At 46.4% G+C, this 22,973-nt stretch overlaps 1 protein-coding gene and 1 non-coding gene across 5 annotated transcripts in view; both read right to left on the reverse strand.

Moving 5' to 3' along the window:
- Nucleotides 1-6,578: 6,578 nt before the first annotated feature.
- Nucleotides 6,579-9,798, reverse strand: LOC101322018 (uncharacterized). The gene is made up of 3 exons (XR_004528494.2): nt 9,594-9,798; nt 7,811-7,957; nt 6,579-7,194 (listed from the first exon to the last, which is right to left on the reverse strand). It is a non-coding gene; the product is annotated as an uncharacterized protein (transcript).
- An 8,961-nt stretch (nt 9,799-18,759) lies between these two features.
- KIF15 (kinesin family member 15) overlaps nt 18,760-22,973 on the reverse strand; it is an 80,548-nt gene continuing 76,334 nt past the window's right edge. The window contains exons 35-36 of one of the 4 annotated variants that reach the window (XR_012334555.1): nt 21,522-21,769; nt 18,760-21,248 (exon numbers count right to left, since the gene is read on the reverse strand). Coding sequence is in view for 3 of the 4 variants with exons in the window: in XM_073811026.1 (XP_073667127.1) it covers nt 21,201-21,248 (48 nt within the window). In the remaining variant the exon portion in view is untranslated. The other 3 variants (XM_073811026.1, XM_033864617.2, XM_033864616.2) reach the window with 3 other exon arrangements.

The raw sequence follows: 22,973 nt of genomic DNA on the forward strand, positions 1-22,973 counted from the left end.
CAGATTTTCATATATTATGATACTTTGAAGTACCTAGTACTATTCTTAGTCCATTTAACTTTGGGAATGTTGGTCATTTTTTAAATAGATCTACAAGAGCTCTTTTTATACTACAGGATAGCTTTTGCTTATTAGGTGTATTGGAAGTACTTTTCACAGCACCATTACCTTCTGACCTTGTAGGCTTTGCCACACGTATATTTTAACTTCTATGAAGTCAATTTTATTTACCTTTTTCTTTCTGTTCCTAGGTTTCCTGTTTCCTGTGAAACACCTTCACTCTAAGATAATTTTTCATATTGCCTTCGTCTCCTTCTTCAATGTCACTCCAAGAAAGAAGCAGCTGGAAGCCCGGAGGGTCTGAGTTTGTCTCTCTGCAGCTTTTCAGAGCAGCCTTCCTTGCCTTTGGAGATGCTTCTCAAACAAGAGTGGAGTCTGCAGAGCACAGCCTGCCAGGTCACAGGGGCTTGGAGTCGGGGGAGTCACAAGCGTGGAATCATTTGGGGAATCCGGGTGACGGTTATATGGGAAATCTTCTACTATGCTGACTAGATTTCTGTGCATCTGAAATTATGCTGAAATAAAGATTTTTTAGAGGGATAAAACAGGGAGCAGCGCAGGGCCACACAGCCACAAGTTGGGGTGAGAGGGTGGAGGCCCTGCATACCCTCCAGATGAAAGACAAGGGTTTGGAGGTGGTTGGCCAAGGCAAGATTTCACCCATTCACTGCTGGATGTGCCCACAAGCCCTTCAGCTTCTTTCCTGCATTCTCTGGGCGAGACTCCAGCCCTGATGTCTGGGGCTTCCTCGGAGTCCGCCCTCCGGGGAGGAAACGAGCCCTAAATATGCGGTCCTGGGTTAGTCGTGATCCTGCCCTGGCTGCCATGGGTGGGTTCTGGGAAAGGGGCATTGATTACGAATAATAAAACCTTGGAACCTTACATATCAGACCTAGGAACCGGGAGCCAAGATGAGCCAATTTAAAAGGGAAAGAAAATGGAGACTGACACCCGTTTGTCTCATATGTGACCCCAAAATAGGGCCAGGCCCCATGACCTCACCTGCGTGTGGCTGGCCATTCGAGCTACCATCAAGATCAACTCTAGAAGAGCTGGACTAACCTTGACTAACTTTCTAGTTTTGTTTTTTTCATTTCAAGTTGAAAAAGTTAGAGATGCTTGTGATTTTTAAAATTTTGTTCTATATTTTGAACAAATAATGCCTCCACATGGTTCAAAATTTTAAAAGTACCCCTAGCCACTTTAATGCATCCTAGTTGCTAGTTTCTTTTAGATCTTTCCAGAGATGTTATATGCACTGAGAAGCAAATATGTTTATGCATAATTTCCCTTCTAATTCATACAAAGGGGAGCAATGTGTTCTGCGCTTTGAGTCTTTGCACGGAAAATGTATCTTGAAAACACTGGAGATCTTTCCATCAGCATGTGGAGACCTGGCTCATTCTTTTTCACGGCTGCATAGTGTTCCATTGTATGGCTGGCCCATCATTTATTTAACTAGCACCCTATCCATAGGCATTTAGGTGGCTTTCAACATCTCACTAGTACAATCAGCACTGCAAAGAATAAGCTTGTACAGAGATCATTTAACCTGTATGTGTGTATTATCTATAGGAAGGATTTAATGCCTTGAAGTGGAAATGTTGGGCCAAAGAGCTTAAACATTTGTAATACTGATAGACATAAATGCTGTGCTCTCCACAGGGGCACTTGTCATTTTCTTAAGTGATGTTAATTCTACTGAAAGGAGCCAGCCTGGTGTGGCAGCAGAAGTCCCAGACCAGGGGAGAGGGGATCTGAGACGGAGCCCCAACCCTGCAGTAACGCATTGCATGTCCCTGGGAAAGCCGGCTTTGTTTGATTCCTCGCCTGAGAAGTGAAGGGACTGAGTAAGGTGCCCAGGGACTTCCCTGGTGGTCCAGTGGTTAAGACTCTGTGCTTCCAATGCAGGGGGCGTGGGTTCGATCCCTGGTTGGGGAACTAAGATCCCACATGCCCTGTGGCGCAGCTGAAAAAAAAATGAGTAAGGTGCCCAGGACCCGACAGTCACCTTTGCTGCCATAAGGAGAGGCAGAGGTACCCCTTGGAATAATGAGAACCGGGTCAGCAGCTTTCTGCAACTCTCCGAATAAAAGAAACCAAGGCCTAGTGCACACAGCACTTACAAAAACCTGGGGCTGGGCTCTGTCTGCAGGGAGGCCCTGGTCCTGCTCTGGGGGCTCAGGGATGGCAGAGGGATGCTTACTTTTCTCTGTATTTCCTTTTCCATCATCAGAATTTAGCACCATGTGCATGAATTACCTATTCAAAAGTTAAATTCACTATTTAGAACAGAAACAAAGAGAAGCCTTCTGGAAAGCATCCTGGCCTGGGAGGAAGGAGGTCTGGGTTTTAGCTGCTTCACTTCTCTGGGCCTCCTTCATCTCCTTAGACCAGTGAGGGGCTTGAACAAGATGAACCTTCTCTGGTGACTTCCAAGCCAGAGTGAGTATAAAAGCATCCAAGGGGAACAGACTTTGGGGTCAGACAGAACTGGGCCTGAGTCCTGGTTCCCTCAACAGACCTGCTGTGTGACCTTGGGCAAGTTACTCAACCTCACTGTGCCTCCATCACCTCATCTGGAAGATGGAGATAAGAACACCCATGTCACAGGTCTGTTGGGGGAGTAGGAGGTCATCTGTCTAAAGCAGGGTCTATGGTGCCAGGCTCAGTAAAGGGTGCTGTAATCAGGTGAGGGCAATTCCAAGTACTCTACAGAAAATGAGCTCTACGGGGAACCTCAGAGAGAGTGTCCGTTCTGACATCCTCAGTTTACAGATGCAAAGTGGCAGTGCAGAGAGGGTGGGATATATTGGGTGTCAGCCGAGGAACCCAGCACGCCTTCCTTCTCTCTTCCTGCCCAGAACTTCTGGGCCTCAGGAGATGTGGCTCTAACTCAGTTCCTTGTGTGATGGCATTTTATCCATCAGCTGGTCCTAAAGAGTCGTCTATTTTCACGTTCCCTGCCTGGCACAGGTGACACCAGGGTCTGGTCACAGGCCACTGGGACTCTGAGGCCCCAGTATTGCAGCTCCCAAACCACGCCACAGTCTGGCCTTCCCAAGTGATGGATCCCAGCCAACTCCTGGGATATTGGGGTCAGGGACATCCCACTTAAGACCCTCTGCTCTCTACTCACAGAGGGGACAGGCTTCAGGCCCTATCATGGGACAGGAAGTTCAAAATGCAAACTCTCCTAGAAAGATAGGCATGGACCGAATTTCACATTAACCCAGAGATGAGTAGAAGGGAGAAGAGAGAAAGGCAGAGAAGAAGGGCCTGAAAACAACAGGAGGGGTGAGAGACGGGTATACATTTCAAAATGAAACTCACAGGGGACTGATTTTATAGCCAGGAATGGAATCTTCTCATTTCTGTGTCCCCAGCCCATGGCCTGGCACACGGTCAGTGCTCAACAGAGGAATGAATGCACGCGTCAACGAACGGGTGAGCAGCTCAGAGACCTGTTGTTTAACTGGGATAATGTGTGAGGAAAGGCTCTGCACCACGAATCTCAGTGCCGCCAGCGCCTGGCACACAGTAGGGCCTAAGTCGCTGTGTGCTGATGGCACGGGTGCGCCTCCCAGAGGTGGGGGAAAACTATGTCCTCTTCTTCCAAAGGAAGCTGGTAGTCTCTTTTGGAAGGAGAGCCTCATCAGCATTGCTTTGGGGATTCAAACCTGCCCCCGACCAAGCTCTGTGAGCATCTCCCGGTTCTGAGGAAGAAGGGAGGCGAGGCCCTGTCTAAATCATAAAGACGTTGCATCCTGATACATTTTCCTCCCTTTCTTGTGGAGACGAGGAGGAGTTAGTAAATCCACATCCACAGATCTGCAGGAGCAAAATCTTGTCTTCTTGTATCAGAAGCTATAAGCTCATTTCTAATCCGACAAGTCCACGCAAAAACGTGTACACAGATATTCTTATCAGCATTACTCACAATAGCCACAAAGTGGACACAACCCATATGTCCATCACAAGGTGAATGGATAAACAAAATGTGGTACCTGCGCACAATGGAATAGCATTCAGTCATGAAAAGAAATAAAGTACTGATACATGTTACAACCTGGATGCGTCTTTAAAATATTATGCTAAATGAAAGAAGCCAGACGCAAAAGGCCATATACTGTATGATTCTATGCCTATGAAGTGTCCGGAATAGGCAAATCCAAAGAGACAGAAAGCAGATGTGATTGCCAGGGGGCTGGGGTACCGTGGCATGGAGAGTGACTGCTAATGGGTGTGGGAGTTTCTTTTTGTGGTGGTAAGATGTTCTGGAATTAGACAGTGGGGATGGTTGAAAACTTTGTGAATATACTAACAAAATACTGAATTATACACATTAAAAAAATAAGTAAAATTTTAAAACCAGAAAAAAAATTAGTAACACTAATCAGGTTATTGGCTGTTGAACCTGGACGTCAAACTGTCAGCTCCAGAGCAAACAAACTCCAACCCATCATCCAGGGTGCACACCAGAAAGACAAATACAGACACACGGTTCATTCTCGTATCAAGGTACGATACCTCTGGGACTTCCCTGGTGGCGCAGTGCTTGAGAGTCCGCCTGCCGATGCAGGAGACACGGGTTCGTGCCCCGGTCCGGGAAGATCCCACGTGCCGTGGAGCGGCTGGGCCCGTGGGCCATGGCCACTGAGCCTGCGCGTCTGGAGCCTGTGCTCCGCAATGGGAGAGGCCACAGCAGTGAGAGGCCCCCGTACTGCAAAAAAAAAAAAAAAAAAAAAAAGATACGATACCTCTGAAATGAGTAGAGACACAGTGAACACTTCCTCATCTTCTTAGGTGGAGACACGTGTCTCTCTGCTTTTTGAAAAATGACAAACCTTCCTCTTAGACAAACATCTCATTGTGTCCCGTGGTCTCCTGCAGGCACATCTGTTGAGAGTGAGAGGGTTGGGTCAGCACCAAGCATCTTTATGTATCCAGCAGGCATCTGGATGGGAGGCTGGGTCCCCTCAGGACAACGTCTGCTTTGAGATGGACCTCTTCTTGCCCTATTCGTGAACTGCTCAGGGAGGCCCGGCCACCAGCTCTCAGCAGCCTTCACGTCTGGCCTTGGCAGGGTGCCTGACTCACATATGTGAACACACCCTGCAGAGCCTTGAATGGTCTTCATCTTCCTCACAGGTAGAATAATGGGGTCAGATTTGATCATGGAGTTGTGAAGAGTGTCCCAGGGAGTATCACCTTCAGAGGGGTAGGAGGTGAGACTTGGGGAGTGCTATTAGACACTGGAAAACAGGCTCCTCGTCCACAGGACCTCTCCGGGGCTTTAACGTGCTGAAGGGGGAGGCAGGATGCTTATATGGATTAAGAGCCGAACCCTGGAGTCACACAGTGATTCGGGCATTCATTAGCTGTGTGACCTTGGGCAAATGACCCAACCTCTCTGAGCCTTAGTTTGCTCACCTCTAAAATGAGAGTAACAAGAGTACCTCCCTTCCCAGTGAGGCTGGGAGGCTTCAATGTGTCAAAGTGGGGCAGTCAATTACCATTCTGTGACTCACAGCTTGGCCTTGGCCCTTGTGGGAGCTCAGAAAGCACAGCAAATTGTGCCCTGTTGGATATGAAGGAGTTTTCCAGGGACAGGGGAAGGGGGAGGGAATCCAACGCAAAGGGAAAAGCAGGCACAAAAGCATGGAGGCACGACTGGCCGTGCTGGCCTCGAGAACTGCTGAGATGCAGACGTGTGGGTGACTCAGGCACAGTGAGTGGGGGAGGGAAGGAGGCAGCAAGGGAGCAGCTGGAGAGGGGGCTGGGCCACAGCGAAGTCACTGGGAGTCACAGAACAGCTCTGGAGAGCATCCGGCCACTGCCACGAGTAATGGAGGAGAGCGATGAAGGTGCTATGTGCATGGGGAGGAGGGGCCAGCTGGACACGACCCTTCTCTCTCCCAGCCTCGTGGCTAAGAAGGCCCTCTCTCCTTCAGGGGATGTGAAAGGAGACCTCCTGGGGCCGGCAGTCAGGCTCAGGAGAGCTGAGAGGGCTCTCAGCCAGCCAGGGGAGCCCCGGGGAACTGGGGCAGGTGAGCATCGCACTTGAAGCTATGCACGGGGAGAGGGTGCAGGCAGCAAACAGACTGTTTTGAACTAGGAATTAGATTCACGTGGCGTAAGATACAAAAATGTCATGGGACCAAAAGGCAGAAGAGGTAACATGAGGGGGTGGGAGCAACCTCTGGGCCAGTTTCCTTTCCTAATAAGTAAAATAAAACTAGGCCCCCAAAGTGAGGTCAAGCTTTTCTCCTTGGGACCAAGAGAATGGACACATGCTCCTGAATTTGAAGAGCGCCAGCCTGCGTGAAGTCAGGAAGGAACCACGCAGGCAGAGAGCAGTCAGGCCGCAGGTCTGGAAGCGGAGGAGTTTCAACTCCCCCTCCAGGAATTGCAGCTCACCCTGGCTGCTCTTAACTCCAAAAACTTAGGAAAGGAAAAAAAGTAGGAAAGAATTAAGATTCCACACCTGGCAGTTTTAACTTACAAAAAAGGTATTTATTAATCTAATTTTCCTTCTCTTGCCATAATCCAGAAGCATGACGCTGACGGCCTGACATATCAGTGTGAAGTTGTCGAAAGCCCCACCAGTCGCTGATTCCAAAATTCCATGACTGGCCTTTGTTAGGCAACAGGACTGCAGTTACAGCATGGTTTCAAGTCCACACAGGAAGCCCACCAACCCCAGGGTCTCCCACACCTGCCATGGCTCACTGGGTGGGTTGTGGAGCGTGAGAATCAACAGCACCGAGCAGACGGACCGAGAAGGCTTCGGGCAGAACACTGCTGCGAAGCCGGAGCTGTCCACCCGCAAGGCTGCTCGGTCACAGGCCTGGTTCCCTGGGAAGCATCTCTCTTTGGCCGAGGGTCAGAAGGCTGCACACCCAGATCGCCCTGAGAAGCAGTCCCCACACGCCAACCCGAGCCTGAGCCGCCATCGCTGTCTTTCCAGCAGGTCCGCCCAGCCCGCTGGTGCTACTGCTGCTTGTGTGGAAGAGCCTTCCTGGGTGGTGGGAGCTCCCTGTGGATCAGGGTGAGTCCGCAGAGGATGAGGAAGACTCCTCCCCACCACAAGACCTCCTGGCACTCTCCATACAACACAAAACCCAGGAAGGCCTGCAGGACAGAGACAGCTGTGAGGCTGGGCAGGCACGTGCCCACAGGATGCGACCACGGTGGTTGGGCACCACCTGACTCCCCTGTGGCTGAGTGCCCTCCTAGGGTGGGAGGAGAGGTCTGGCGCTGGAAGTCTTGGGCCTGAAACCCATCTGTTACCTTCAGCGTATCTCACCTGGAGAAGTGGGGAGGGTACCTCCTCACAGCATCGGACCCAGCAAAGTGCACAAGAAAGCCCAGCAGAGGCCGGCAGCCAGGCCCAGCACACAGCTGGTCCACCAAGTCCTCCCTGCCTGGACTGCAGGGCTGAGTGGCTCAGCCCCACTGGGAGAGAAGAACCTCGACCCTCCACATCTCCTGCCTGAGTTCACAGACCCCTGAGCAGCAGCAAGCAAGTAGGCTTTTGACAGTTGGACTTCATCCCCATCTAACTTGAGAATTCCTCCAAGTTAGAGATTAGAGGGGCAGCCACCGGGAGTCAAGACACAGCCCAACCTCTGCTTCAGTTCCTGGCCCTTCTCCTATGTAGAAGCAGGGGTTGCCCAAGGACAACCCACCCAGAACCCTCCCAGAGCCCAGGTTTGGGACAGAGAAACTGTACGCTCAGGCTACTCACCGAGCTGAGGATATTTGAAAAAGTCACTGTGACAGATGCAATGGCTGAAGACATGGAGAAACTGAGGCCCCGGCTAAAGAACTTCCACATCAGAGAATTGGTGGTGGCCATCACAATAATGCCTAAGACGCAGAAGCCCACGTTCACCTGCAGGAGAAAGTGTCACTGCAGCCACGGCCAGCCCTGGGCAGCATGACCAGCAGACCCCCTCACAGCAGCCAGGGTCATGGTTACTGCTGGCAGCCGGGCCACCACAGCCTGGGGGTCCTCAGAGCTTTCCTGCACAGGGCTTCACTTAACCCTCAGCAGGGCGCACACCCACTTTACACCTGAAACAACCTCAGAGAAGACCCATACTTGGCCATCTTGCCAGCCATGTGACCTTGGGCCGAGGTCAAATGTGAATTCCTATCCAGTTATTTTCTATTGAACACCAGTCTCTTACTGCCCCCACAGTGACCAAGGCTTGAAGTTCAATCCCGGAGGGCCAAGTACTTATTACTCGATATGAGGGATGAGTAAATCAGGGGCAGAGTCCTCACTTCCCGGGAGCAGGTAAAGCACGTATAAGTCCTGTCTCCCCGCCATGCTGTGAAGGCTGCATCCCCCTCGGGCCGGTCCCATTGGGCATTCTTGAGCTTCTACTCTGAGCCAGGCCCTCTGCGAATTGTTTTCAGTACATTTGCATGTGTTCCTTAACTTCATTTTACAGATAAAAATCCTGAGGCATTAAGTAACTTGCCTAAAGTGCCACAGCTGGGGGGAGCCGCCAGGATTCAAGCCCAGGCAGTGTGGCTCCTGGCTCCGAACCAGGACACAGCCATTCCTGGGGAAACCACACCTGGGACTATTTGAAGGGCGATCCCAAGCATCACTTGGAGAACGTGCAGATTTCTTTCTTTTTTAAAGGAGAGCCTTGAGAGAAGAGAGGACCTTCAGAAGCCTCCTACACAAAGGATATGCAGACCCCTTGCTCGGTTTTGAGTTTTAAACCTGCCGGCAGACAGAGCTGCTTCCTCTGGGGGGATGGTGTCCATCTAAACCTAATACTCTCATTTCTCGTTAACAGTTTCCCAGCAACTGAATATATAGTGTCTTGAGGAAAGAGTGTCTCTGCGTGATTTACACAGAAGCACTGTATATGCCAGTGCCAGCCTGCTTACGTAAAGGCTTATGAAGGTCTGCTGCACAACTGAGAAGACTAGAAAAACCTCATGGCTCACAGTCACTCATCTTACTTTGGACCACTTACTCCAAGAATTACAGCCAGCAGGATACCAACCGCAAGCATGGCAGCTCCCACTGGGTTAGCCCTAAACAGGCTTACACCTAAAGAATCAGCCTGTCTACTGATTCTTAGGTCAGGGCCTAACCCTGGGTTGCAGATGCAATGAAACCTCTTTAACAAGCATAAGTTGGCCTATGACTCGGGATGGAAGCGGCAAAGACGTACACCTTAGCAGACATGGGGAGGTAGTTCAGGAGTTCTCAGCATTGGGGGGAATGCCCAGAACATTTCTCTCAGTCAAAATGAGAGATAGAGAAGACTTCCCTGGTGGTCCAGTGGCTAAAACTCTCCCAATGCAGGGGGCCTGGGTTCAATCCCTGGCCCCGGGAACTAGCTCCCACGTGCCCCAACTAAAAAGATCCCACGCGCCCCAACTAAAAAGATCCCACGTGCCCCAACTAAGTCCCGGCATGGCCAAATAAATAAATATATATATTTTAAAAAAGGTAGAGAGTGGATGTAGGAGGTGTGCATCTTCCCCAAAAGCGAACTAACCCAATCGCAGAACGGATTTTAGGTGTCCCCAAACGCGGCGCCGCAGCGAGTTGGCCTGGGGAGGCGGAGGGAAGCCGGCGGAGGCGTCGGTGCAGGCGGCTGCGCACACACTGCCCCTCTCGGACTCTGACATCCCACCTTGGAGCCCGCTGCGCCAGCCACGGACGCCCGGAGGAGCACACTCCGCGTAGGACTGCGGTCTCACGTGATGCGACGCTCACGTGGGTGCGGTGGCCAATAGAGGCTCCCCGAGGGCCTAGAGGGGCGGGGCCGCCGGCAGAGTCCTAGGCCTCCTTCTGCCGGCGTTGGCTCCTTTCCGCGTTAGGTTTAGGCTTTCCCTGGCGCAGACCTGGACCGATGTCCAAGGCTGACAGTGGCGGTGGTACTGTGGTTGCTGATGTAGACTAACTCTTCGTGGCCTAGCAGTTTCAATCCTTGTCATTAGGTGTGGTCCAACATCGGGTCCCCTGGGAATCTGTTTAACTCCCAGTTCCCGCCCCACACCCGTTGAAACAGAATCTACTTTTTAACAAGACCCCCAGGAGAGCGACATGCACCTTAGAGATACTTCGGCAGAGGGCGCCAGAGACCTGCAGACTCAGCAAGAAAGTGGGCTAGGGTTAGGGCTTCTGACAATTCAAAAGGCCCTGATGGATATATGCTCATTGCAAGAAATTTAGAAAGTATATTAGAAAATTTCATCCATAATCACTCCACTCAGATAATTGGGATTAACATTACTTCCAATTTCCAATGTACTTACTTTTAAAATGTTTTCGTTTAAGTTTCTTTGAAAATGAAGTGCTGTTCAAGTGTATAAAGGCTAATTACACTATCCAGGAAAGTCAGTTATTACAGTACTTTTTCTATATGTATAGTTTTATATATAGCACACGTTAAAAAATAGTGCAGGGGCTTCCCTGGTGGCGCAGTGGTTGAGAGTCCGCCTGCCGATGCAGGGGACACGGGTTCGTGCCCCGGTCCGGGAAGATCCCACATGCCGCGGAGCGGCTGGGTCCATGAGCCATGGCCGCTGAGCCTGTGCGTCCGGAGCCTGTGCTCTGCAGCGGGAGAGGCCACAACAGTGAGAGGCCCGCGTACCGCAAAAAAAAAAAAAAAAAAAAAGAATAAAAAAATAGTGCATATACCATGTATGGGACTATTTTTCTAAACATGATCTCATAGTGCACATACTGTCCAGCAGCATTGTTTTTTTCCATTCAGTAAGTTTTCATTTTAGTCCTTACGTGCCATCCTCTCACAACGTGGCTTTGTGGCTCCAGTGAAAGCATGGATAACCCTGATAACTCCTATTAAAATTTCAAACTGGCCAATTTTTGTAGTTGTGAAAAGCGAGGCTCTGAGAGGCACTGTGCCACTTTGCAAAGAGCTGTGTGAACCCCAGCGCAAAGATGATCCCATCAGAAAGCTCTTACCTTACTTGGAACCGACAGGAAATTGAGTGGTGCTGTGCTGGATCAACTGTGCCTGCTTTATAAGTTTTCTTAGAACAAATGATGCCTCTACTAGCATTAGAGGTTGAGCATCTCAGAGCCACCTCCTCTCTAAAGCAAACTCTGCTACTCCCCTGCCTTTACACCACTCATGTGGTTGTCTGTCTGCCTCCCTGCTAGCCTGTGAGCTCCTTGAGGGCAGGGACATGTTTCTTCTCTAGGTCCCCAGTGCCCAGCACAGGGCCTTGTCCTGGTGATGATGGCTGAATTGCTACCATCCTTGGACACCCAGCTAGGAAGTAATTTCTGCCTCCTGGACAAAAGCTCCCATGTGCACACGTATCACCTGCTAGCAATCTTGTTAAAATGAAGATCCTGACTCAGGTCTGGAGCTGGATTAAGATTCTGCATTTCTAACAGGCTCCCAGATGGTGCTAACGCTGCAGGCGGCAGGGGGAGTCGGGGGGGGAAGGGGGACAGGGGACACACCACACTGAGTAGCAAGTCTGTGATGAATCGTTGCCCTCAGCACACTCACACGCCTTGCAACATACTTGCCTCCCTAACTGGGCTCCATCAGGCAGATGTTATGCATGTCTTCTCTTTGTTCTGCCACAGTGCCCAATATTGTGACCGGCTCCTGTCCTGCTACGAAAGTTTGAGTGAACAGACTATGATTTGATTATAAAAGATAAAATTAAAAAAGTTACTAACAGCACCATGGTGTTAACTAGAGCACCCTTAACTGGGAGTGTGAAGGGGAAGGAATACCTCATCCCACATTTATTTAATGGTATTTTTAAAATTAATTTTATTTTGGGCTGTATTGGGTCTTCGTTGCTGCACACAGGCTTTCTCTAGTCGCGGCAAGTGGGGGCTACTCTTCGTTGTGGTGCACAGGCTTCTCGTTGTGGTGGCTTCTCTTGTTGCAGAGCATGGGCTCTAGGCGCCCCGGCTTCAGTAGTTGCGGCTCACAGGCTCTAGAGCACAGGCTCAGTAGTTGTGGCGCACGGGCTTGGTTGCTCTGCAATACGTGGGATCTTCCTGGACCAGGGCTCGAACCCGTGTCCCCTGCCTTGGCAGGCGGATTCTTAACCACTGCGCCACCAGGGAAGTCCCCACATTTATTTAAAAAGCAATGAAAACAGACATCAAAGATGGCTTATGGACAAAAGATGACCTATTGAGTTCTGGGAGACCCATTCAGACTCTGCCTCAAATTTAGGGCCTAAAGTCACAAATTTAAGAGGCCTTAGGGGCCAAGGAGGGAATTTAAATGTGTGAAGTTCCCTCCCCCCCTCCCCATGAGACAGGAGGGATGGGTGTGGCCTGTGATGACCTAGGGAGTGAATGTCTGTCTTGTCTCTTTTATGCCCTCTCTCCAACCTTACCTCAGTCTCTTCCTCCCTTCACTTTGATGGCAAAATATTAGCTCTCTGCACAGACACTCAATAGAAATACAGAGGCAGAGTTTTGGAGGAAAAAGAAAGAGTAGCTTTGTTCTTTGCCAAGCAAAGAGAGAACATAGCAGGCTGGCGCCTCAAGAACTGTGCCCTCCTCCCTGGGGAATCAGGAAATGTCTTATAGGTGGGGCTTGCAGTCTGGGGTAGGTGATAAGGATCAAAGTAGTGAAGGTCTTGCATTCTTCTTCTCTCTGCTTTATTTCAAAATGGTCACAGCTGGCGTCAGGCAGCCGGGTAACTGGGTCTGTTCATCTCTGGGTTATTGGTCCAGGACCTTCTTGCTGAAATGCAGAACACTCCAAGGGGTTATCTGTTACAAGGGAGTGTAGGGGGTGTATATACCAGGGGCAGGATGTAATTCACAGAGTCAGAGAGTCTTAAGAGGTTAGCTTTGTGAAGGACAAAGCTAATTACAGACACTACAGATCAGTAACAGTTAAAACAAAACTAGGATTGATTAACTCTTTCAGGCCAGTTTATGCTGCTTCTCTAGCCTGTTCATTGTTCCTTTATTTTCCTTGTTTGTCAGAAAATAAAAACCTCACTTCAACAAGACAAGGACACAGGGGCTTCTTTACGCTTCCAACTTGTGTCCGTTCTTTGCCCAGTTAAACAAATGAGCACATACGTACTCAGGATCAGGACTGTTCCAGGCAGCAGAATTGCCAGGATGACTAAGATCCCTGCACTCCTTGGGTTCTGGCTTTTTGTAAAACTTTCAGTTCTAGCTCTCTGTCCTTAGCTGGCCTAAAGCTTTATCTCCTTTTCCTTGCTGTGAGTGACGTTATGGGTTGAATTGTGCCCCCTAAAAAGATATTGAAGTCCTAATCCCCAGCACTTGTGAATGTGACCTTATATGGAAACGGAGTCATTGCAAATGTAGTCAAATTAAGATGAGATCATTAGGGTGGGCCCTAACCTGACTAGTGTTCTTAGAAAAGACAGACGGGAGAATGCCATGTGACCATGGAAACAGAGATTGGAGTGATGCATCTAAAAACCAAGGAGGGCTTCCCTGGTGGCACAGTGGTTGAGAGCCCGCCTGCTGATGCAGGGGACACAGGTTCGTGCCCTGGTCTGGTAAGATCCCACATGCTGCGGAGCGGCTGGGCCCATGAGCCATGGCCGCTGAGCCTGCGCGTCCAGAGCCTGTGCTCCACAACGGAAGGGGCCCCAACAGTGAGAGGCTCGCGTACCGCAAAAAAAAAAAAAAAAAAAAAATGCAGAGTCAGGGGAGAGAGGAGGCCAAAGGGCACAGAAGATTTTTTTGTTTATGTATATATTTTTTAAAATTTATTATTTATTTTTGTCTGTGTTGGGTCTTCATTGCTGCACATGGGCTTTCTCTAGTTGTGGCGAACAGCGGCTACTCTTTGTTGTGGTGGCTTCTCTTTGTTGAAACCACAGCCTCTAGGCAGACAGGCTTCAGTAGTTGTGGCACACAGGCTCATAGTTGTGGCTCGTGGACTCGAATGCAGGCTCAGTAGTTGTGGCGCGCGGGCTTAGTTGCTCCGCGGCACGTGGGATCTTCCCAGACCAGGGGTCAAACCTGTGTCCCCTGCATTGGCAGGTGGATTCTTAACCACTGTGCCACCAGGAAGTGCTGTTTTTTCTTGTCTTGCCATAAAATATGAATTTTATTTCACGAGGTGATAAGATCCAAGCCTCTTTATTACCAGCTTCACTGCACCACCTTCTCCTACCTCCAAGGCAGTCAGTGTCTATTCTTTACCTTACACTGAATTTCAGTTTGTTCTTCATTTCTGGCTCTTAGGGATTTACTATTACTATTCCTTGAAAGTTCAACTATGCATTAATTTTCTAAAATAGTTTTTCTTCAGTATTATTGAGGTATAATTTACAAACCATAAAAGTAACTTAAAAAAATTTTTTTTCATTTCCTGAATCAGTTCATTAAGAATTTGCCTTTTTTTTTAAATTTTTAATTTGGCTGCATCGGGTCTTAGTTGCGGCACACGGGACCTTCATTGCGGCACGTGGGATCTTTCATTGTGGTGCTTGGGCTCTTCGTTGTGGCATGCAGGCTTCTCTTCAGTTGTGGCTCTTGGGGTCCAGAGCATGTGGGCTCAGTAGTTGCAGCACATTGGCTTAGTTGCCCCTCGCCATGTGGGATCTATAGTTCCCCAACCAGGGATCGAACCCATGTCCCCTGCACTGGAAGACGGATTCTTAACCACTGGACCACCAGGGAAGTCCCAAAATTAACCCATTTTGAATGTAGTTTAATTTTTATTAAATTTATAGAGTTGTGCGACCATCACCACAAAACACTTTTAAAACATTTCTGCAAAAAAAAAAAAAACACATTTCTGCAACATCAGAAAGTTCTCTTGTGGGAATTCCCTGGCGGTCCAGTGGATAGGACTCCACGCTTTCACTGCTGAGGGCCCGGGTTCAATCTCTGGTCGGGGAACTAAGATCCCACAAGCCGTGTAGCACAGCAAAAAAAGAAAAGTTTCCCTTGTGCCCATCCCCAAGCAATCAGTGATTTGCTTTCTATTACCTGGCCTTTTCTGAAAACTTCACATAAATGGAATCATACAATATGTGGTCTTTTGGGTCTGGCTTCTTTCACTTAGCATGCTTTTTTCTCCCCCCCCCCACACCCACGGTTCCTGCGTGTTGTAGGAACATGTATCAGTTTGTCTCTTTTTTTATTGCTGACTACTATATGTAAAAAGTATTTGATGTCATTAGTCGTTAGGAAAATATAAGTGATATGCCACTTCATACCCTCCAAGATGACTACAGGAAAACCTGACGGTAACAAGTGTTGGTGAAGATATGGAAAAACTGGAACACACTGCTGTTGCGAACATAAAATGGTGCAGCCAAATGGTCTGTTTGGAAAAGTTAGACAATATGTTAAAAAGAAGATGAACACATATTCACCAGATGACCCAGCAATTCTTTTTAACATCTTTATTGGATTATAATTGCTTTACAATATGTGTGTGTGTTAGTTTCTGCTTTATAACAAAGTGAATCAGCTATGCATATACATATATCCCCATATCTCCTCCCTCTTGCATCTCCCTCCCTCCCACCCACCCCCACCCATCTAGGTGGTCACAAAGCACCCAGCTGATCTCCCTGTGCTACGCAGCTGCTTCCCACTAGCTATCTATTTTACATTTGGTAGTGTATATATGTCCATGCCACTCCCTCACTTTGTTCCAGCTTACCCTGCCCCCTCCCAATGTCCTCAAGTCCATTCTCTTCATCTGTGTCTTTATTCCTGTCCTGCCCCTAGGTTCTTCAGAACCTTTTTTGTTTTTTTAAGATTCCATATATATGTATTAGCATACAGTATTTGTTTTTCTTTCTGACTTACTTCACTCTGTATGACAGACCCTAGGTCCATCCACCTCACTACAAATAACTTAGTTTCCTTTCGTTTTATGGCTAATATTCCATTGTATATATGTACCACATCTTCTTTATCCATTCATCTGTTGATGGACACTTAGGTTGCTTTCACGTCCTGGCTATTGTAAATAGAGCTGCAATGAACATTGTGGTACATGACTCTTTTTGAATTATGGTTTTCTCAGGGTATATGCCCAGTAGTGGGATTGCTGGGTCATATGGTAGTTCTATTTTTAGTTTTTTAAGGAACCTCCATACTGTTCTCCATAGTGGCTGTATCAATTTACATTCCCACCAGTAGTGCAAGAGGGTTCCCTTGTCTCCACACCCTCTCCAGCATTTATTGTTTGTAGATTTTTTGATGATGGCCATTTTTTTTTTTTTTTTGATGACAGCCATTCTGACTGGTGTGAGGTGATACCTCATTGTAGTTTTGATTTGCATTTCTCTAACGGTTAATGATATTGAGCATCCTTTCATGTGTTTGTTGGCAATCTGTATATCATCTTTGGATAAATGTCTATTTAGGTCTTCTGCCCATTTTAGGATTGGGTTGTTTGTTTTTTTGATATTGAGCTGCATGAGCTGCTTGTAAATTTTGGAGATTAATCCGTTGTCAGTTGCTTCATTTGCATATATTTTCTCCCATTCTGAGGGTTGTCTTTTGTCTTGTTTATATTTTCCTTTGCTGTGCAAAAGCTTTTAAGTTTCATTAGGTCCCATTTGTTTATTTTTGTTTTTATTTCCATTTCTCTAGGAGGTGGGTCAAAAAGGGTCATGCTGTGATGTATTTCATAGAGTGTTCTACCTATGTTTTCCTCTAAGAGTTTTACAGTGTCTGGCCTTACATTTAGGTCTTGAATACATTCTGAGTTTATTTTTGTGTATAGTGTTAGGGAGTGTTCTAATTTCATTCTTTTGCATGTAGCTGTCCAGTTACCCCAGCACCACTTACTGAAGAGACTGTGTTTTCTCCATCGTATATTCTTGCCTTTTTTTTTTTTTTTTGGTGGTATGCAGGTCTCTCACTGTTGTGGCCCCTCCCGTTGCTGAGCACAGGCTCTGGATGCGCAGGCTCAGTGGCCATGACTCATGGGCCCAGCCGCTCCATGGCATGTGGATCCTCCCGGACCAGGGCACAAACCCAAGTCCCCTACATCGGCAGGTGGACTCCCAACCACTGCGCCACCAGGTAAGGCCCTATTCTTGTCTTCTTAATCAAAAATGAGGTGACCATATGTGCGTGGGCTTACCTCTGGGCTTTCTATCCTGTTGCATTGATCTATATTTCTGTTTCCATGCCAGTACCATACTGCCTTGATTACTGTAGCTTTGTAGTATAGTCTGAAGTCTGGGAGTCTGATTCCTCCAGCTCTGTTTTTTTCCTCAAGATTGCTTTGGCTACTTGGGGTCTTTTGTGTTTCCATATAAATTGTGAAATTTTTTGTTCTAGTTCTGTGAAAAATGCCATTGGTAGTTTGATAGGGATTTCACTGAATCTGTAGATTGCTTTGGGTACTATAGTCATTTTCACAATGTTGATTCTTCCAATCCAAGAACATGGTATATCTCTCCATCTATTTGTATCATCTTTAATTTCTTTCTTCAGTGTCTTATAATTTTCTGTATAGAGGTCTTTTATCTCCTTAGGTAGGTTTATTCTTAGGTATTTTATTTTTGTTGCAATAGTAAATGGGAGTGTTTCCTTAATTTCTTTCAGATTTTTTTTTACCATTAGTGTATAGGAATCCAAGAGATTTCTGTGCATTAATTTTGTATCCTGCTACTTTACCAAATTCATTGATTAGTTCTAGTAGTTTTCTGGTAGCATCTTTAGGATTCTCTATGTACAGTATCATGTCATCTGCAAACAGTGACAGCTTTACTTCTTTTCCAATTTGGATTCTTTGTACTCCTTTTTCTTGTCTGATTGCTGTGGCTAAAACTTCCAAAACTATGTTGAATAATAGTGGTGAGAGTGGACAACCTTGTCTTTTTCCTGATCTTAGAGGAAATGGTTTCAGTTTTTCACCATTGAGAATGATGTTTGCTGTGGGTTTTTCATATATGGCCTTTATTATGTTGAGGTAAGTTCCCTCTATGCCTACTTCCTGGAGGATTTTTTATCATAAATGGTGTTGAAAGCTTTTTCTGCATCTATTGAGATGATCATATGGTTTTGCTCTTTCAATTTGTTAACATGGTTTATCACATTGATTGATTTGCGTATGCTGAAGAATCATTGCGTTCCGGGGATAAACCCCACTTGCTCATGGTGTATGATCCTTTTAATGTGCTGTTGGATTCTGTTTGCTAGTATTTTGTTGAGGATTTTTGCATCTATGTTCATCAGTGATATTGGCCTGTAATTTTCTTTCTATGTGACATCTTTGTCTGGTTTTGGTATCAGGGTGATGTTGGCCTCGTAGAATGTGTTTGGGCGTGTTCCTCCCTCTGCTACATTTTGTAAGAGTTTGAGAAGGATGAGTGTTAGCTCTTTTCTGAATGTTTGATAGAATTCGCCTGTGAAGCCATCTGGTCCTGGGCTTTTGTTTGTTGGAAGATTTTTAATCACAGTTTCAATTTCAGTGCTTGTGATTGGTCTGTTTATATTTTCTATTTCTTCCTGGTTCAGTCTCGGAAGGTTGTCTTTTCTCAGAATTTTTCCATTTCTTCCAGGTTGTCCATTTTATTGGCATAGAGTTGCTTGTAGTAATTTCTCATGACCCTTTGTATTTCTGCAGTGTCAGTTGTTACTGCTTTTTCATTTCTGATTCTAGACTTGAGTCTCCTCCCTTTTTTTCTTGATAAGTCTGGCTAATGGTTTATCAATTTTGTTTATCTTCTCAAAGAACCAGCTTTTAGTTTTATTGATCTTTGCTATTGTTTCCTTCATTTCTTTTTCATTTATTTCTGATCTGATCTTTATGATTTCTTTCCTTCTGCTAACTTTGGGGGTTTTTTGTTCTTCTTTCTCTAATTGCTTTAGGTGCAAGGTTAGGTTGTTTATTCGAGATGTTTCCTGTTTCTTAAGGTAGGATTGTATTGCTATAAACTTCCCTCTTAGAACTGCTTTTGCTGCATCCCATATGTTTTGGGTCGTCGTGCCTCCATTGTCATTGGTTTCTAGGTATTTTTTGATTTCCTCTTTGATTTCTTCAGTGATCACTTCGTTATTAAGTGGTGTATTGTTTAGCCTCCATGTGTTTGTATTTTTTACAGATCTTTTCCTGTAATTGATGTCTAGTCTCATAGCGTTGTGGTCGGAAAAGACACTTGATACGATTTCAATTTTCTCAAATTTACCAAGCCTTGATTTGTGACCCAAGACATGATCTTTCCTGGAGAATGTTCCACGAGCACTTGAGAAGAAAGTGTATTCTATATTTTCGGATTGAATGTCCTATAAATATCAATTAAGTCCATCTTGTTTAATGTATCATTTAAAGCTTGTGTTTCCTTATTTATTTTCAGTTTGGATCTGTCCATTGGTGAAAGTGGGGTGTTAAAGTTCCCTACTATGATTGTGTTACTGTCGGTTTCTCCTTTTATGGCTGTTAGCATTTGCCTTATGTATTGAGGTGCTCCTATGTTGGGTGCATATATATTTATAATTGTTGTATCTTCTTCTTGGATTGATCCCTTGATCATTATGTAGCGTCCCTCTTTGTCTCTTGCAATAATCTTTAAAGTCTATTTTGTCTGATGTAAGAATTGCTACTCCAGCTTTCTTTTGATTTCCGCTTGCATAGAATATCTTTTATCATCCCCTCTCTTTCAGTTTGTATGTGTCCCTAGGTCTGAAGTGTGTCTCTTGTAGACAACGTACATACAGGTCTTGTTTTTTTATCCATTCAGCCAGTGTATGTCTTTTGGTTGGATCATTTAATCCATTTGCATTTAAGGTAGTTATCGATACGGATGTTCCTATTACCATTTTCTTAATTGTTTTGGGTGTTATTGTAGGTCTTTCCCTTCTCTTGTGTTTCCTGCCTAGAGAAGTTCCTTTAGCATTTGTTTTAAAGCTGGTTTGCTGGTGCTGAATTCTCTTAGCTTTTGCTTATCTGTAAAGGTTTTAATTTCTCTGTCGAATTTGAATGAGATCCTTGCTGGGTAGACTAATCTTGGTTGTAGGTTTTTCCATTTCATCACTTTAAATATGTCCTGCCACTCCCTTCTGGCTTGCAGAGTTTCTGCTGAAAGATGAGCTGTTAACCTTATGGGGATTCCCTTGTATGTTATTTGTTGTTTTTCCTTTGTTGCTTTTAATATTTTTTGTTTTTAATTTTTGATAGTTTGATTAATATGTGTCTTGGTATTTCTCCTTGGATTTATCCTGTATGGGACTCTCTGCTCTTCTTGGACTTGATTGACTATTTCCTTTCCCATATTAGGGAAGTTTTCAACTATAATCTCTTCAAATAGTTTCTCAGTCCCTTTCTTTTTCTCTTCTTCTTCTGGGACCCCTATAATTTGAATGTTGGTGTGTGTAATGTTGTCCCAGAGGTCTCTGAGACTGGCCTCAATTCTTTTTGTTCTTTTCTCTTTATTCTGCTCTATGGTAGTTATTTCCACTATGTTATCTTCCAGGTCACTCATTCGTTCTTCTGCCTCAGTTATTCTGCTATTGATTCCTTCCAGAGCATTTTTAATTTGTGTTGTTCATCACTGTTTGCTCTTTAATTCTTCTAGGTCTTTATTAAACATTTCTTGTATTTTCTCCATTCTAAGATTTTGGATCATCTTTACTATCATTACTCTGAATTCTTTTTCAGGTAGACTGCCTATTTCCTCTTCATTTGTTTGGTCTGGTGGGTTTTTGCCTTACTCCTTCATCTGCTGTGTTTCTCTGTCTTATTTTGCTTAACTTACTGTGTTTGGGGTCTCCTTTTCACAGGCTGCGGGTTCGTAGTTCCCGTTGTTTTTGGTGTCTGTCCCCATTGGCTAAAGTTGGTTCAGTGGCTTGTGTAGGCTTCTGGTGGAAGGTACTGGTGCTTGTGTTCTGGTGGATGAGGCTGGATCTTGTCTTTCTGGTGGGCAGGACCGCCTCCGGTGGTGTGTTTCAGGGTGTCTGTGACCTTATTATGATTTTAGGCAGCCTCTCTGCTAATGGGTGGGGTTGTGTTCCTGTCTTGCTAGTTGTTTGGCACAGGGTGTCCAGCACTGTAGCTTGCTGGTCATTGAGTGGAGCTGGGTCTTAGCGTTGAGATGGAGATCTCTGGGAGAGCTTTTGCCATTTGATATCGTGTGGAGCCGGGAGGTCTCTGGTGGAGTAAAGTCCTGAACTCGGCTCTCCCACCTCAGAAGCATAGGCCTGACACCCGGCCAGAGCACCAAGACCTTGTCAGCTACACAGCTCAGAAGAAAAGGGAGAAAAAAAGAAAGAAAGGAAGAAAAATAAAATAAGATAATAGAAAATAAAGTTATTAAAAATTAAAAATTTTAAAAAAAGGAAAGGAAGAAAGAGAGCAACCAAACCAAAAAACAAATCCACCAGTGATAACAAGCGCTAAAAACTATACTAAAAAAAAGAAACCAGACAGACAGAACCCTAGGACAAATGGTAAAAGCAAAGCTACACAGACAAAATCACACAAGGAAGTATACACATACACACTCACAAAAAGAGAAAAAGGAAAAAATATATATATTCACGAAGCTCAGGCCTCATTCTATGCAGATAGCTGGGGACCTTGGTTTTAGGTTCATCTCTGATGTGCATTCTCTGAAGCCGAGTCCATTTCTCAGGAGAAAGAACGGTTGTGTGAGGGAACCGTTGACCAAAACTGCCCTCCTTGGCCAGGCACGATGCAAACTGCTTGCATGAGTTGTCTCACAAGGTCCCTTCCCGATAAGGAACATGGTGCTGCTGCCAAAAAGTAATGGGGAGAACTTGGAAGAGGCTGAAAGGATCCAGCAATTTTTGAGGCAGGAGATAGATGGGCCCCAGGGTGAGCAGCTGGAGTTTGTCCCCTGTGGACAGATACTCCAAAACAGCAGGAGGGAGGAGAAGCTAAGCCCTGCCCAGATAACAGACCACATTCTCAAAGTCAAGGAGACCATCCCAACTACACACACACGTGCACACGTGCAGAGAAAGGCTCCTTGAAGGTCGAAAAGGGTGGGGGCACCACCCTATAGTAGGTGATGTCAAGCTACCCAATGGCCTCTTCACTAGAATCCACCTTGGCTAAGAGATGCATGTGCACACATGGGAGTGAGGCAGGAGATAGCTGGGCTCCAGGCTGGGCATTTACAACTGGCCTCCTGTTTACATTTCCTGAGGAAGGAGGCAGGTGGGCTCTAGGCTAGGCATTTACAACCAGCCTCCTGTTTGCACTACGAGATAGAAATAACAACAGCAACAGGGTAAATAACGGGACTTTGTCTTATGAGGACACTTTAAGATAACAGTCACAGCGGAGAAAGAAAGAGGCTAAACACTGAGTAAAGGATCGAGAGGTCACATGTTCCCCATCCTTGGGGCAAGGGAGACACTGCACATGCGCAGAAAGGCTCCTTGGGGGTTAAAAAGGAAGGGGCGCCACCCCATAATAGGTGATGCCAAGGCCTCTGGGCTGGAATCCATCTTGGAAAAAAGTTATGCACGCATGTCAGGGAGGGTCCTAGGGCAGGTCACATGTGGAAAAAGAAACCAGATAATTGGCCAAAGGCAAACAAAGACCCAGAAGAACCGCCCTATATAAATGACTTAACCGCCTCTTTACTATACTCCTCCTCATTAGGAGGGACGCCCACACCATTTCTCTCCGGGTGTGCATCTGTGCCTTGCTTGTCTTAACTAAACAAACTGTTTCTCTGTGTGCTCTCCCACTTGTTGTGCTGTGTCTCTAATAATAAACTTTGTACCTGTTTTTGCAGTTTTTGCCTCCTTGAGAAATGCATTTTTCAATGGAGGCAAGGGCCAGGGGAATTTAGCTTCCAGCCTCTAGCCCCTGGTAGACTAATGGCTAGGATTCCTGGTTTTCATCCAGGCTACCCAGGTCCAATTCCTGGGCAGAGAACTAAGATCTTGCTTCAAGCCACTGCCCGCTGCTGCCTCTCCAAGATGG

The sequence above is a fragment of the Tursiops truncatus genome, chromosome 10, assembly GCF_011762595.2.
Source record: "Tursiops truncatus isolate mTurTru1 chromosome 10, mTurTru1.mat.Y, whole genome shotgun sequence".
Lineage (NCBI taxonomy): Eukaryota > Metazoa > Chordata > Mammalia > Artiodactyla > Delphinidae > Tursiops > Tursiops truncatus.